Below are 17,460 nucleotides of genomic sequence, written 5' to 3'. Positions count from 1 at the left end.
AGTGTGAGTGCTGAAAATATATAAAGCTGGTAATTCTTTCTGTTAGCTGTAATGATAAATAGTGTATAAAAAAGAGTTTCACTTTGTGTCTGAGTTTCGTTTCTCTGACTCTCCCACATTTATCACATTTACTTCCTCTTCTAGTGGTTTCAGTTCAGGTCCATGAAGCAGGCTTAATAACTGCTGATTCTACATTTTACAATTTGTTAAGATTTTTATGAGGCGCCGTAAAGGGCTTAAATCAAACTTCACTCATGCACACACCTATAAAACACTTGCATACACATATATGAAATAGTCACGCATAAATATATACTACTAACTGCTCAAACAACTACATATGAAATGCGCGCGCACATACACACAAACTCTCCGTGCGCGCACACCTACAGTATGAGACGCGCGCACACAAAGACACACCTAGGAGACGCGGACGAAGCGAAGTGTAGCGGTGTAGGGAACGAGTGAACGACGGATCTTCAGTTTAACGGAAAAGGGAATGGATAATTTCCTATAAGTCATTACGTATCGCTAGAGTGTGAAAAAATTTAACTCGAAAAATAATTTATATTTTTATTATAATTATTATCGAGGACATCATATAAATAGGACACAATAATAAATAAATAAATACATCTCCGTACATCATGTAACTTAATCATATAAAGTAATGATTGATTGATTGATTAATTACGTTACAAAAATCTATAAAATGATTAGCAAATTCTTTACTTTTTATCTCATGTATATTAAAGGAGCTCCTCCTGCACACATTCAGCAAGGCCACTTAGTTTCGTTTCTTTAATACTGCACTTATTGTGAAACTTCCTTTTAGCCCTTAAGGCTGTATGAAGAAATGCAGTAAAAATAAGAACATATGTGGGGTTTACACACACACACACACACAGACACACACACATAGAGAATTCCCGTATAGCCTCCACCCAGGTGTGCTGACGTCACTGGAGAGTATAAAACCTCCAAGCTGACTTGCTTAAAGTCTCTTAAAGTCATGGTACACAAGAAGAGATCAAATACACAAGAAGCATCAGAAGAAAGTTTAAAAAAAGCAAAACCATCTGAGGGCTGTGAGGAGGCTAAGCTCAAAGATGCTGCTGATCCAGAGAAACCAGCAGAAACAATGGACAGTGTTACAGGCCGACATGTAGCACCAACATCTCCGCAAAAATCTGATTCAGAAACTCCAGTGTCTCGGCTGCCTTCTCACAGCCCTCCTTCTGGGGTAACGGGAACATGCCCCATGGTAAGATTACACTCCTTAAACTATCTGTGTGTGTGTGTGGGAGTGTGTGTGTGAGAGAGAGAGAGAGAGAGTGTGTTTAAAATGAATGCAAAGCAGGGTTTCATAAAAGTCTCCATCCACAAGGGGAAATTAACAGTGTAACTTTGTGTACTTTATAAACTTCCTGTACACAATAGCTGTTTCCTCCTAAACACATCTGGTGCTCGGCCGGAATGTGCACTTCAAATGTCTCTCTTTTTGCTGTGAATGCCATGAGAATTATTTTTATTATTCTTTTTTTTGTCAATGGCATTCTTGTATATATATCCGGTAGTATAGTATCATCGTCACTGGACTGAAATTGAAAGTTAAAGAAGACATGAAAATAGAGAGACAATGAGACAGAGAGAGAGATTTAAGACAAGGAGAAGGACAGGATAAGAGACATTTATTATTATTATTATTATTGTTATTATTATTATTATTATTATTATTATTATTGTTGTTGTTAGTATTATTATTATCAGCAATTTTAATAATGACAGCAACAACAACAACAATAATAATAATAATAATAATAATAATAATAATAATAATCTTGCTTTATTTAGCAGTTTGAATCACTAGTGTTTCTTCATTTACTCCAGGGTTGAAAGTGCTTTAATATATTTGTTATTTCATCTATTCATTTCTGTAGTGAATTGTTTTGTTACTTGTCCTTAACAGAGCTTTGGCGAGACAAATGTCCTTGAAACCTCCTTGGAAACGTGTTCCCCTCCAGTATCAGAATCACCTGAGGCCGCTCCAACATCAGTGTAAGCTTCCCCAAATACCAACTGCTCCTTACACACACACGCACACACATACACACTCACACACACACACACACACACACACACACACACACACACACACACACACACACACACACAAAAGTGCATTTGCAAAATCCGTCAAGCACCATAATGAAACTGGCTCTCATGAAGGCCATCCCAGGAGGTGTATCTATTTCAAACTTATTACTTCTTTAATATCATATAATATAATAATATGTGAGTGTTTGTAAGATAATGCTGATGATGCTGATGATGATGATGATGATCCGCAGGAAAAAGAAAGACATCGCAGGCAGTAAGAGAAAGTAAGTGTAAGAATGCAAAAATACAGTTACACAAAGTTAACAGAAAGATTACAACTTATGTGTACTATGTGTATTATTATAAAATAATCATATTCTGTGTCATTATGATGCTGATGATGATGATTTTAATGTTGATCTGCAGGAAAAAGAAAGACTCCAGCACTAACAACTCAGGCAGTAAGAGAAAGTAAGTGTAAGAACGCAAAAATACAGTTACACAAAGTTAACAGAAAGATTACAACTTATGTGTACTGTATTATTATAAACTAACCATATTCTGTGTCATTATGATGATAATGATGATTTTATTGTTGATATGTATAGTAGAAATGAGGGAGACTCCAGCACTGACTGCTCACACAGAGAGATAAAGTAAGTGTAATGATTAAGAAAACACATACAGTATAGTAATCTATGCATTATTATTATTATTATTATTATTATTATTATTATTATTTTATTATTATTATTATTATTATTATTATTATTATTATTATTATCATTATTATTATTATTATTATTATTATTATTATTATTATCATTTGTAGTGGTAGTAGTAGTAGGTTTAGCCTATTATTATTAGAACAGACTCACTTTTTGTGTATGTCTGTGCGTGCATGCGAGTGTGTGTGCATCTGTGTGTGTGTGCATGCTTATGCTGTCTTTCTAACTGCATAAAGAATACACCTGTTTGGTTTCTTACAGAAGAGCTCCACCAACAACCCAAGAGAATGTGACAAACCAGAATAATGACGTGTGGGTTTTCCTCAACATCAAAAATAAGAATGAAGTCGCTACTATAGATATTTCTAATAAAAACATATTAGAATATATAAAAAAAAATTATATTGATAATAAAAAGACAAAACAAGAAGAAACATTAAATACTGAAAAAAAAGAAGATTTTTTACAAATGATTATAAAAAATACACTTATTAAAAATAAATTTAAAGAGTTAATGGATAATAAAGACAGGCAACAGGCTATTGCTATTTTCAAAAGGACAAATAATGAGATTAAAGTAATAGGCCCTATTATGTCACAGAGAAATGAAAGGAAACACAGTGAGGATTTAATTATTGATGAAATGAACATGTTTGTAAAGAAAAATAATGACGTATCTGAAATTTGGATATACACAGTTAATAATCAGTGTTACGGGAGAAAAAAACACACTCCCTGCATGTATGATTTAATCCAGTTTTCAAAAGCACATGAACATATTAATATATATGTTGGCTTTTCCCAATATTACGTCTTTATTAAAAAAACGTGTAATTTTTTTAAGAATTTGGAAGATTCAGCCCAGAAGTGTAAAGATGTGGATCAGGCAGGATCAGAAACATTAGAAGAGCTTCAGTCCACACTAAGAGGGGAAATAAAAGAGAACTACGAGGAAGATTTAGAGAAGATTAAACCTGCGAACAGTCAGTGCACAGATGAAAATTTCAATCGCGGTGTTGTTCTAGGCTTCTTACCAGTCATTGAGGGCCTTTCGATTCTGGAGTTTTTCAAGGTGGATTTTGAGGAATTATTGGAATGCTTAAACTTTGCCAATGAAGAATAACAGGGGAGGAATTGGACATGACTAAATTAGGAAGAAATAAATTTCACAACTAAATTAGGGAAAAAATTGGGGGAAAAATAAAAAAATAATAAAAAAATAAAACTGATTGGTCTTTTTGTGGTCTGCTTTCTTGTGTCTTTAATATTTATCACACAGTTCACTTCACGCACACACTTCATGTTACTATTTCATCCTTTTGGATGAATCTTATTGGTTAGAAGGTAAGTATAGTATTTTAAGTACAACATGTGTTATACTATACATGAGTATAGTATTTTCAGATCCAACTGTAACACAAACAACTTTTGGTTACTCTAATTTAATCATTATCATTTAAAAAATAATTATTTTCACTGTAATGACTTGTTTAATCCATGTATGTAGGCCTACCATATGTCTATAACGCCTACAAGGCTTTACTGCTTTTGTTGTGAAGCGTGTGATTTGCCAGACATAGACATAAATCTCAGTTTAAATATCAACTCTTTCATTTTCACTTCAATTAAATTTTATTTTTATATTGCTTTTAACGATGGTCATTATCGTAAAGCAGCTTCACAGAATCAAAAGAAAATTATGGAAATGAATTAAAAATCTGTGTGAAGATATGCATGAATCAAAATGATCAGATTTTCCCTGATGAGCAAGCTTAGGGTGACGGTGGTCAGGAAAATTGTCCTGAGATGGCAGTAGGAAAAAACCTTAAAAGGAATCAGACTTAACAGGGAACCCATCCTCACCTGGGTGATATCAAATAGAAAGGATTGTTTTAAATCATACTGTGTGTTAGGAGGCTTGAAGTTTATTATAAGATGAAGATGCGTTTAAGTTAATATGGAGTCCAGTTCGTTATTGGAGGCTCAGGTACAAAACTGTATGTAATGAATGTCCTGAAATTTTCACTGCAGTCACAAGTCCACAGAACACAGCTGTCTGGATCAGCTGAGGACAGGACCATATTCATGGTAAAGGAGAACCATCCCCAGTCCCAAGCAAACCACATGCGGCCTCCATACGACAAGATCTCTGTCAACCAGAAACAAAAAGACCATCCAGTTACTGTGTGATCAGAAATCTAACTTCTAGCTGTATGTGATCCTAGTACCAGTACTTCTTTCTTGTCAGGATTACAAGAAATTGCTCAACTTTATTAAGCTGGTTTATCTCATCTGGAGTTGCTAAGATGTATAACTGTGTGTCATCTGTATATTAGTGGAAACTAATACCATGCTTATGATTTGTGTTGCCCAAAGGAAGCATGTACTATAAGTAGAAAATATCAGTAAAAACCAAACCCTTTGGAACACCAACTACACTTGAGAACATTCAATTAAATTTCAATTCAGTTTTATTTGTATAGTGTTTTTAACAATTATCATTGTTGCAAAGCAGCTCTACACAGGCGAAAGAAATTATGGAAGTTTGTATATGATAGGATTGTCCCTGATGAGCAAGCCAAGGGTGACGGCAACAGTGGCAAAGAAAAACTCTGTGTTTTAAGCGTCTGGAAATTTAATATAACAAGTTGTCTTTAAGTTAAAATGGAATCCAGTTTGTTGTCAGAGGCTCAGGTAGACTTGCAGAAAATTCCTAGCTATCAATAATTTTGGAATTTCATCAATAGGAGCAAATATTTGCACTAAGAATTTTCATGGTGTTTAATGTCAAAAGTAATGCAGGCACACAGCAAAACTAGAGTCAGCATTAGAGATTTATAATGAGAGTTAGAGTAATTCATACCCTTCACAACAAGAGCAGTAAAGGCAGCACCACTCACTTACTCATCGTCTATACAGCTTTATCCTTTATTTAGGGTCGCAGGGGGCCTGGACCCTATCCCAAGAGACTTAGGGCACCAGGCAGGGTACACCCTGGACAGGGTGCCAATCCATCACAGGGCACACACACATACAGTAACACATTCATTTACACACTACGGACAATTTGGGAACGCCAATTAGCCTAATATGCAAGTCTTTGGACTGTGGAAGAAAACCGGAGTACCTGGAGGAAACCCACCAAGCACAGGGAGGACCTGCAAACTCCATGCACACAGAGACGGGAATCGAGTCTGGCGGTAAATCGAACCTGGACCTTGGAGGTTCAAGCCGACAGTGCTAACCACTACACCACCGAGGCTGCACCAGTATATGGCAAAATGTACTGTAATTGTTATGATTATTCATTCTAATGGTGCAACCATCAATTCAACAAAGATCGCAAAAATCAGGACCATAAACAGACAAAGCTTGTTTTTAACATTATAGTACTTTAATTATACATGCACATATAATTTAGCCAAAATTACTTTTAAGAAAAATAAACAAACCTCAGAAATTTCTTGGGGGTCCATCCAGGTGTAGTTACAGCACCTCCAATACCCTCTCTGGCCAATTAGGTAGCAAGCAGGGAGGCTCTTTTTCATGACATTAAGGTGACACTTTCTGCAGTAGTTTATAATGTGTGTTTTTATGCATGTGTGTGTTTTTTTTATAGCTGTTATTAATGCATGCCCTATATGTTCTGTATATTTATTGTGAACATTCTCTGTTGTGTTCAGTACGATATGTTAAATTCCATTGCACAAAATAACTCATTATTTTTATTGTCTTCATTGTCATAATAAAATTAAGTAGGGTATTGAAACATTGAATTTCACAGAAGAACCAAAATGCTTTGCTATTCCAGAGGTTGCACAAGGGACTGCTCTACCTCATGACATATTACTTAACCTCACTGCACCTCACTTACTGTACCTGATATGTATTCCACTCTGCTATCAGTATTACAAAATAAAGTTCTCTAAGATTACATCCGTTACTTCCCAGATAGCATTACTTCAATGGCCCATCGTCTGCAAAATTTTGGTAACCTTTTGTCAGTGCTCCAGTGTTCGTACTAGTTGTTTATTTTGTAGTTTATCATCATAATTGTTACATATATGTTTTAATTTTATTAAAAATCAAATTCTAATTGGTGATGATGAAAATTATTGAAATATAATTATTAGTTAATACCTATGTACCATTATCTACTTAACCAATATTGAGCCAACCTATCTTTGGCCCCACCAAAAAGCCAATGCTGGGACAACAGACAAAAATGACATTGGGCCAACCACTGATGCCAACATTGGCCCAATGTATGCAGAATGCTGGTCCAGCGTTGGCCCTTCAGGAGTGTGCTGACTGGGCACCGTGCTGCCAGGGGAAAGCCTTGAACTGGAATTCATATACAGTGGTATCTTGCCATATGGACACCCCCAATTACAAATTCAGTGAAAGCTGTTTTTTGAATAGTCAACCCATAATACCAACATTCCGTCAGCATGTGTTTAAAAACTACATGATTTTTCTGCCTTTCTGTCCAGACAGATTTTGTCACAGCATCACGCAAAACTGTCTGGACACAAGTTTATAAAACTTTAGCAGTGACTTGATATTTGCCTGAAATTAAACCTGCGGCATAAATAAAAAAAAAAAAAATAATTGAGTAGAAGTGAAGTTATGAGCAGTTATGTGCCACATTATGTGATTATGTCTCATATGCTCCGAAACCATTGCACTAATAACAAGAAGTAATGTAAAGAACCACTTTGAGATAAAATATGGGTCATTAAAGCAAACACATCTGCAGAAGTCCCAGGTGAGGGCGTGTAAAATTTACATAGATAGGGCACCGCTGCAGGACTTTCAGATGGGGGCACCTATGGAGCGTATGGGCGTATATACAAATATACAAGTATATACAAAAAGGCATCCTAATTAAGCACATATAAGTTATTTATATAACAGTGTTTTCTATACAAATATCCTGTTGAAAGTGTAGTGTGCTAAAATCTAAATATTTAGTGGAAAAGAAGTTATAAGCAGTTATTTGCCTGATTTAAAAATCAATCTTAAAATAACCTACTTATAAACTACTTGTAAACGAAGTTTACAAGTACAAGGTAGTTCAATAAAATGAGTGTGTTCCTATTTTATTATTATTATTATTATTATTATTATTATTCTTTTGGTCAGGCAGTGTAGAATAAAGAATAAACAGAACATTCATGTGTAACCTGGGTTAAGGTCAATCAGCAGACTTGTGAAGATGTATTACTTTTTTCCTTTTTAAACTTTCGCCGGATCATAAAGTTTTTCCGTCCGCCTCGCAAGCGCGCCCCGGCAAAGAGACCTTCTGCCTTGCTTCCGCGGAAATGGAAGTTGTTTTCTCAGAACGCTCCTCTATTTTTTTTTTGTTGCAAATATTTTTATTGAAAAAAGGAAAACAATACAGTACTTGCAGTTACAGACATACAATTTACCTTTCTTCATTTTTCTAAATAAATATATTTATATATTATAAAAAAAAAAACTAAACAAAAACACACAAAAAACAAAAAACACATCCCCCCAATCCCCCGCCCCCACCCCCGTCCCACACCGCTCAACACAACCACCATACATATTACATAAATATAACAGTAACAGTTATACATTTAATCAGGCAATACCTCCAGGCTAGTAAAATAAGAAATAAAAGGTTGCCAATTGTGGTAAAATTTGGCTGTACATCCTCTTAATGTATAAGTTTAAAAAAACATGACATCTTTAAGCCACTGGGAGATAGTAGGATGTTCAGCAGACTTCCAGTGCAACAATAATAGCCGTCTCGCTAATAAGGATGTAAAAGCTATGATATCCATTTGTGTAGAATTAAGTGTAAGTGAGCTATCAGGAATCCCAAATATAGCAATTAGAGGACAAGGTTGGAGAGTTACCCCAAGAACAGTTGACATAATAGCAAAATAACCCGTCCAGAAATCTTCCAGCTCAGGACATCGAAAAAACATGTGGCTAAGGTGACAGGGAGAGCTATGACATTTATCACATTTGTTTTACACATCATTTCAGAAAGTCTAGACTTAGAGAAATGTACCCCGTGTATGACCTTAAATTGAATAAGTCCAAGACGAGCACAAGAGGTGGAAGACCATACCCTCGCTATAGCCTGTTCCCAGGACTCCTCATGTATTTGAATTCCCAGTTCCCCCTCCCATGTAGACTTAAGCTTAGCATTTGAGTGGATACTAAGAGAAAGGATAGAATCATAGAGTTTAGAAATGGTTCCTCTATGATGAGGAATAAATGATATCATAGTTTCCCACTGCTGTTCTGGAGGTAAAGACGGGAAATTAGGAAAACACTTGGCAACAAAATTTCGAATTTGAAAATAGCGAAACAGGTGGGTAATGGGGAGACCATAACGAGATGACAAATTGGCAAAACTATCGAAGACACCATCCACATATAAATATTTAAATTGTTTTATACCCTTTTCACTCCACACTGAGAATGTCGAGTCCAAGAGTGATGGTGGAAACAAATGGTTATCGTTTAGAGGACCCTAAGGAAATGCCCTTACAAATTTATAGTGCCGTCTAAACTGAAACCAGATCTTAAGTGTGTTAAGAACCACCTGATTTTCAGTATATATAGAGGGTTTTATAGGTAAAGAGGAATAGAGGAGAGCCGGTATAGAAGATCCCTTACAGGATGATAGCTCCAATTTACACCAAGAGGATTCAGAAGATTTTAACCAGTAGCAAAGTTTATGGATGTGAGCAGCCCAGTAGTAAGCTAGAAAATTAGGTAATGCAAGTCCTCCACTGAATTTGCATCTCTGCAGTAAAGTTTTACGAACCCTAGGTAGCTTCTCTCCCTAAATGAAAGAACCAATAATCTTGTCCAGTGAGACAAAAAAATGTTTTGGCAAAAATAAGGGAATTGACTGAAACAAAAATAAAAATTTTGGTAAGATATTCATTTTAACAACATTAATCTTACCGATTAATGAAAGGGGGAGATTACCCCATCTTTGAATATCAGATGTAACCCTTGATATAAGGACAGAGGCTCGATGACGATAGCAAAGAGTAAAGGTGACAAAGGGCAACCTTGATGACATCCACGACCCAGAGCAAAATAATCAGAATAAACATCATTAGTATGAACACTGGCTTTAGGAAAGAAGGAAATAAATTTATTGCCAAATCTAAATTTCTTTAAAACTGCAAACAAGTACTCCCACTCCACCCTATCGAAAGCCTTTTCAGCATCCAAAGAAATCACAAATTCGGGAAGTTCAGATAGATGCTTTGAGTAAATAACATTAAAGAGTGTACGAGTATTAAAAAACAATTGACGTCCCCTTATAAAGCCATTTTGCTCTTCAGATATAATACCAGGAAGCACATCCTCTAGGCGAGATGCAATCACTTTAGCCAACACCTTTGCATCGGCATTAAGCAGAGATAATGGCCTGTAGGAACCAGAACGCTCCTCTATTGATGACAGAGAGTTTGAGGAGCTGCTCGAAATTATTACATGTGCAGTCGAGCGGCTGCATATTGACTGGCCGCAGGAGCAAGTTTTTTCCCAAACGTTCAAAACTAGATGACAGATTCCTGTCGGGTGGCCGGGGGGCGGAGCTTCAATGACGCTCTCTCCCCTTTTTCAGCGACCTCCAAAGTGAGTTAACTCGCTCTTGGAGCAAGCCTTATTCATAATGTGTTTTCGTGCCATCAACCTCGATTTATTCGAATATCATTGATGCAGAAGCATGGGGTTATTTGATGATGCCTCAGATAGAAGAGACGCTTGCGGGCTATCTCTCTCCTGGGACATCATCTTCTTTAAAAAAGCCAGCACTTCCCCTCCAAGCCATGCAGGCTTTCATCTGCCTTGCTGGGAAAAGCTTTCCAAGCAGCAGGTCAGACTGGTGCGTCTCTGCCACCACTGGTGTTTTGGACAGCACCGGTCTCCAACAGAAGGTTGGCTTTTCGGTCAGTCCCTGCCTTAGTCCAGGATGCCGAATATCTAAAGCTTACCAGTATCGGGTTCTTCCATTTGGTCTAGCTCTCTCACCCCACACATATACAAAATGCATGGATGCAGTCCTGGCTTCCCTGCGACTCCGGGGCATCCGTATTCTGAATTACATACACTACCGTTCAAAAGTTTTAGAACACTTTCTAACTCCATGATGGTTCCTGATTTTTATTTCTTTCTACATTGTAAAGGAATGCTGAAGGTGTCCAAAAAATGCATTAATCTTTTTTGAACAGTTGATAGTGAGATGTGTCTGCTATTTATGCTCTGTAAATACTTAATAATGCCTCTAATCTGAGGTGCTGTTAATTGGTCATTTTTCAGGCTGATAACTCTAAATGAACTTCTCGTCGGCGGCTGACCTCTGTGTCTTAAAATAACAACTACCTGTTGTTTTGTCTTGTTGTTACATAATTACCTAATCCCATATGTGTTATTTTATAGTTTTGAAATCCCCAGTATTGTTGTAGAATGTAGAAAATAAATCACTAAATAAAAAAGGAAAAAAATTTGCAAGTGTTCTAAAACTTTTGAACGGTAGTGTAGATGACTGGCTGAGCCTGGCTCAGTCCCACGAGCTAGCATTTCGACATCGAGATGTCGTCCTAGCTCATCTCTGCGTGCTCTTTCCGGCTCAGAGGACAACATACTTGGGTGTCATATGGGATTCGATCACTATGCAGGCACAGCTGTCTTCTGCTCGTGTCGAATATATTCTCAACACCCTAAAAGAAATCAAGCTAGACCAGAGAGTGACTGTTTGTCACTTTCAGAGATCTTTAGGCCCAATGGCAGCTGCATCCACGGTGATACCTTTGGGTCTTCTGCACATGAGAGCGTTTCAGTTGTGGCTGAAAGCCAGGGGTTTTTACTCAAGGGCCAATCCCCGAAGGCAAATAAGGGCTTCGTACCCTTTCTATGTGGTTCAGACCTGCTTGAACAAGCTAGCGCACCAGGTTCTACTTTGGGCACAGGACAAGTTCCTGCCCCTTAGGGCGATTAACATTCCAGGGCATATGCATGTCGGAGCAGATTTGTTGTCCAGACAAGCTGTGACACACGGGAAATAGAAACTCCACCCTGACGTAGTCAGCCAAATCTGGGAAAGATTCTATGTAGCAGAGGTGGACCTCTTTGTCTCCCAAGGGACAGCACAATGTCCCCTTTACTACTCTCTGACTCCTCCAGCTCCCCTGGGTCTGGATGCGAGGGCCCACACGTGGCCCAAATTACGCCTTTACGCGTTTCCTCTAATAGCTCAGCCAAATCTGGGAAAGATTCTATGTAGCAGAGGTGGACCTCTTTGTCTCCCGAGGGACAGCACAATGTCCCCTTTACTACTCTCTGACTCCTCCAGCTCCCCTGGGTCTGGATGCGAGGGCCCACACGTGGCCCAAATTACGCCTTTACGCGTTTCCTCTGATAGCTCTGCTCCCAGGAGTCCGCAGGAGGCGCAGGGGACAATATTTCATCCGGGGCCTAAGCTTTGGAACCTTAACGTCTGGGCCCTGAGGGGGACCAATTAAGAGATGCTAGTCTTTCTGCCAGTGTCATTGAAACTATTTTAAATGCTAGGGCTCCCTCCACTAGAAGAACTTATGCTCTTAAATGGAATGTTTTTGAAGATTGATGCATGGCAAAACATGTAGACCCAGTCCACTGCCGAATTGTTTAAGTGTTGGAGTTTCTGCAAGAGAAGTTTTCCTTGGGCTTATGCTCTAGTACTCTCAGAACATAAGTAGCCGCTATTTCGGCCTGCCATGTTCTGACTGATGGGGTTTCTGTAGGTAAGCACCATTTGGTTGCCCGTTTTATTCGTCGAGCTAAACGGTTGAGGCCGCCCACTAGAGCCGATGTCCCTTCCTGGGACTTATCTATTGTGCTTGAAGGTCTCATTGGGACCCCATTTGAACCACTAGAGTCAACGCCTGTCAGGCTTTTTACTCTCAAGATGGTTTTCCCCATGACCCTTACCTCTTTAAAGAAGATTGGAGATTTGCAGGCTTTGCCGGTCTCCCCATCCTGCCTAGACTAGGCTAGTCAAAGCTATTCTACATCCTCACCCGAACTATCTTCCAAAAGTTCCATTCTCAACCATGCACCCTGTTGTTCTTGAAGCATTCTGTCCTTTGCCTTTTACAGCTCTGGAGCAGGAAAGACTTCACTTACTGTGTCCAGTACGTGCCCTTCAGATTTACGTCCACCACACTAGCCACTGGCGTAAGTCAAAGCAGCTTTTTATATGCTATGGGGGCCGCAACCGGAGGGAGGCCGCTACTACACAAACACTGTTACACTAGGTGAGAGATGCTATTGCTCTATGCTCTATTGCATGGTCATACTTCGCCTCTAGGTATCAGGACTCATTCGACCAGGGGGGTTTCCTCATCTATTGCGCTCGCAAGAGGTGTTCCCCTGCAGCAAGTGTGTAATGCGGCAGGTTGGTCCTCTCTGCACACATTTGTAAGATTTTATAGTCTGGATGTTCACGCTACTCCGGGCTCACGGGTCTTCGAGTCAGCCTCCCAGAGCTAGCTCTGAAACCTACTTGCCCTTCGTGCGCCCACGCTACACAACCTTGGGGGCCCAGACACTTGCAGAGCAGCGGTGTTGGTATTCTCATTCCCATAGCGTTTGCACGAAGCATCAAGTGTAGCTTTTAAAAGAGAACGTCTCGGGTTACTTTGCTGTAACCCTGTTCCCTAAAAAAGTGGGAACGAGATGCTGCGCTCCAATGCCGCACTGCTTGCGGGACTGGACGTCCTTTCAGACAAAATTGATCTGAGGAATGTTTCCGGGTCACTCCTATTTATAACCTGCAGGTGCGCTTCATCACGCTTGGCGTGTTTGATATACATGCTTCACAACCGGCAACACAAAAAGATGTTCCCATAGTGTTTTCACGCAACATCTCGTTCTCGCTTTTTCAGGGAACAGAGTTATAGCAAAGTAACCAGAGACGTTTTGCTAGTCAAGCATGTTTTGCATTAGAAAAGTAATCTCATTTCAAATCTAAGTTGCCTTAATAATAAGATATTCCAGGTAAGATTTAACCAGTTACCCGCAACTACAAGGGTTTACATAAACCCCAGGCAGAAAAACACAATGGTTTTTTTTCTTATTTTAGAAGTAAGTCAACTTGCACAACTTCTCAATATAATCATCTTATGAAATTACAACAATTAAATAATTCCTTTTTAATTTACCATCAATGACTGTGAGTGCAGGTAATATATAATGCTGGTAACTCTTCCTGTTTTTCCTGAACAAAGCCGAATAATGTCAGTTATATATATGATGGCTTGGCACTAACTGTAAATCCTCTGTGTTCCAGCTGCTAATATTAGACAGGACCCTTTCAGCTGCTTTAGGAAAGAGGATCATGGGGACCAAGCAAATATTGGGCCATTGTAACCAGTTGGCAAATTTTCCACTCTTCCCAGAACACATTAGAAGCATTTTGGCATAGTTTTCATATTCTTTCTAAATTAGAGGTCATTTTGAAGAGACATCAGTCAACAAAGCATTTGGCCAGAAATTGTTTATTTTTAATGCAATTAACTGTCTTTATATGAATGTACAGTATTTCTAAATCTCTTGTATGTACGCGGTTTAGTTGAATCAAAGGGGACATTTGATTGTGCAGAATAACAGAACACTGATGCTTTAATGGCTTTTTCAAATATGTGGAAATGGCTTGGAGGGAGGTCAAGATGAGACGAGTTTCCACCATGTGCAAGTGTTGTTGGTGAATGATTGTGTGTACAGTTTACACAGACAGATAGCACAGGTTGGTGACGTTATTCATCGTTTTTCAAGGATCATATGTTCCACTCACCGAATGTTCATGGGAATGACTGCAGTGGGCTCTGAGCCACCACATTCACTCTGATTCACAGACATACAGCCTTCTTGAAAACGTTTCAAGAACGTCCATTCAAATGTTTTTGTCAAGGATTTTTTTAGGTCCTCCACATATATGTTAATACTGAATGGTTAAACTTTAGACACTAGCATCAATCAATGTATATCAATAAATAATGGAATCAATAAACAAACTAAAACTTTGTAGATCTGCATAAAGTAAGCAGAATTTATTGAAGCAATAAAATCCAAAGCAAACCCAAGCATCTCCAAAAACAGACTGACTTGACAAGCAATATATATACATTTTTACAAAAGGGGAGGGGCACACTTGCCCCTCCTACAGTTTTTTTTCCATTTCCTGCCAACATTGACTCTAACCTAAGCTGATTTTCCTTGGAAATTACATCATACTTTGACTCATATTATAATCATAATTTTCTTACAGTTTACTTCCCATTATCTTTAAACTTCTTTTATTTGGTTTATAAAAAATAGTAAAGCCATGCATCTCGACATCTGACTTCTACATTTCATCCCAAAATAATTCTATGTTTATCTGAATTCCTTCTCATCATTTTTATCATTTATTATTATCTCTTTATGTATTGTTTTACTGTTATTGTTTTTTATTGTGTCTTATTTTATTCTGTTGCAGCCAATTGTGCTAGCTTAAACAACCTGTATGGTTCAGATACTGTAGTATGGACAGTGATACCGATCATCATGTCAACGATCAAGCGTCTGTGAGCACTGTGGAGGTTGGGTGTCAACAGTCCTTTACACAGTATTTTCAGGTGAAATGGTCCACTTACGTCAGGAATGATGATTCCAATCCTGACCCTACTAAGCGAAGTCGTGTACCGACTTCTTATCCCCATGTCTTTACGCCCATAGGGTCAGAGCTTAGTACTGAACTAACATCTGATATAATCTGTTATAATGTTACCATTCAGACCGATTTTAAAATGTCTGTCAGTACACAAACTGGTAAGAGTGTTACTGTTGGCACCCAAACCGATTCTACTCCTGTGCTGTCTGTAAACAGACACATTTCTACTTTTGTGCCTCTCTCTGAACTTCATTTGGCTGTTGTCTTGTTTAGAGAGTATTGCCCAGTTATATGTGATGTCTCATACATTTGTACTTTACTTCTGTTGCTTACCCGGGCCCCCTGTTTTGTGTATAATTTTTTAGTTGGGGCCTTATATTCTGTATGCATTAATTTATGACTAACCCTTATATTAAATTGAGTATTCTTAAACCTTACTTTTGTCTGTGTCTGTGGCTAAATGGGTACATACATTTTGTACACACTGTTCTTAAACCTGTTCTTGTGAGTAGCTCTGTACATTCTGTTCCTTTACTTCATACTATTCCTTTACTGCATCACTGTACAGTAATGTGCTGTTCCCTTATTGCGTCACTGTGTTGTCCGCTCTTTAAGCTTGTTCTCTATTTTGTCCTGGTCATTTCTGTATTAAATGAAATAGTTAAAAATAAGTTTTGCTCTAACCTATGTTATGTCTTATAACTATTAAACTATAATAATAATAATAATAATAATAATAATAATAATCTTGCTTTATTTATCAGTTTGAATCACTAGTGTTTCTTCATTTACTCCAGGGTTGAAAGTGCTTTAATATATTTGTTATTTCATCTATTCATTTCTGTAGTGAATTGTTTTGTGACTTGTCCTTAACAGAGCTTTGGCGATACAAATGTCCTTGAAACCTCCTTGGAAACGTGTTCCCCTGCAGTATCAGAATCACCTGAGGCCGCTCCAACATCAGTGTAAGCAAATCCCAACTGCTCCTTACACACACACGCACACACATACACACTCACACACACACACACACACACACACACACACACACATTATTTCATCCTTGTTTTACATCTATATTATAGTGTTTTTATATTGTTAGATACTGTAACACAGAGCAGTTAAATGTTCTAATCTGATCTAACCTAATTGGCTACACTTTATTTGAAATTTGGACATGGTGAAAAAAAATCTATATCCAAAATGTAATTCAGGAACATACAGTATACAAACAGAAGATGCATTTGGTAATAGTTATCGTATATACTGTATCTAGTGATGTAGTAATGTACTATATACTGTACCTGTGCAACATTGTGCAGTGAATGTGCTATGAACAAAAGGTGCATTAGGTAATACGATACCTTTTGGTTTTGTATCAAAATAATTGGTGAGCTATATGAACTGATATTTAAAAGTTTATGAAACTGAGATCACTCCAGGCTCTAAGCTTATTTAGTTTGGTTACTCTGATTCCACCAAAGAATTACCTCTCCGTGTGCAGTCCTCTCTCATGTTTGGAATGCAATTAAATTTAAAAGAGTGGAAATCATCACTTTTCTCCTTTCAGAAATGACTTAATGAAATGCTTTCTTCTTTTAAATCTTGATAAAATGTGTCACACATAAGCTTTACGAAAGTTGAACAAAATGTGCGACCTTTTTTGGACTCTTTTACATAGTAATTTGTTCACTGCAGCTCCTTTACTTAAGTATGTTTTTTTTTAATGTTTCGGAGTGTGTATTAGTTATATTTGGTGCACTCATTGTTGATTAATGATGGTTTACTGAATAAATTTTTCTTTTTCCTCAGACGTGCTGTTGTTCCATGTTGTGGGGTGGGAGGTTCTCATTCAAATATTTCAGCAGTTTTCAGCTAATATTCAAGTACTGTAGTATTGCTGTGGCCTCAATTAATTCTATTTCTCTAGGGTTTACT

General features: G+C 37.9%; 1 protein-coding gene across 3 annotated transcripts; it reads left to right on the top strand.

Annotated features, from left to right (window-relative positions):
• Window positions 1–994: 994 nt before the first annotated feature.
• On the top strand, window positions 995–4,057 carry LOC128540838 (uncharacterized). Of its 3 annotated transcripts, none has more exons than XM_053510827.1 (6): window positions 995–1,264; window positions 1,970–2,058; window positions 2,352–2,384; window positions 2,527–2,571; window positions 2,712–2,756; window positions 3,090–4,057. In XM_053510827.1, the coding sequence occupies exons 1-6, from the start codon at window positions 1,013–1,015 to the stop codon at window positions 3,949–3,951; spliced, it is 1,326 nt and encodes a 441-aa protein (XP_053366802.1). In that variant the 5' UTR covers window positions 995–1,012; the 3' UTR covers window positions 3,952–4,057. The 3 variants fall into 3 exon arrangements, with proteins under 3 accessions (XP_053366802.1, XP_053366801.1, XP_053366803.1); XM_053510826.1 differs by having other exon boundaries at window positions 996–1,264; window positions 2,709–2,756; XM_053510828.1 differs by lacking the exons at window positions 2,712–2,756; window positions 3,090–4,057 and having other exon boundaries at window positions 998–1,264; window positions 2,527–2,575.
• The last annotated feature ends 13,403 nt before the right edge of the window (window positions 4,058–17,460 follow it).

The sequence above is a fragment of the Clarias gariepinus genome, chromosome 14 (genome assembly GCF_024256425.1).
Source record: "Clarias gariepinus isolate MV-2021 ecotype Netherlands chromosome 14, CGAR_prim_01v2, whole genome shotgun sequence".
NCBI classification, from domain to species: Eukaryota; Metazoa; Chordata; class Actinopteri; order Siluriformes; family Clariidae; genus Clarias; species Clarias gariepinus.
Note: the sequence above shows the minus strand (reverse complement) of the source record. Positions and strands in the feature narration are given on the sequence as shown.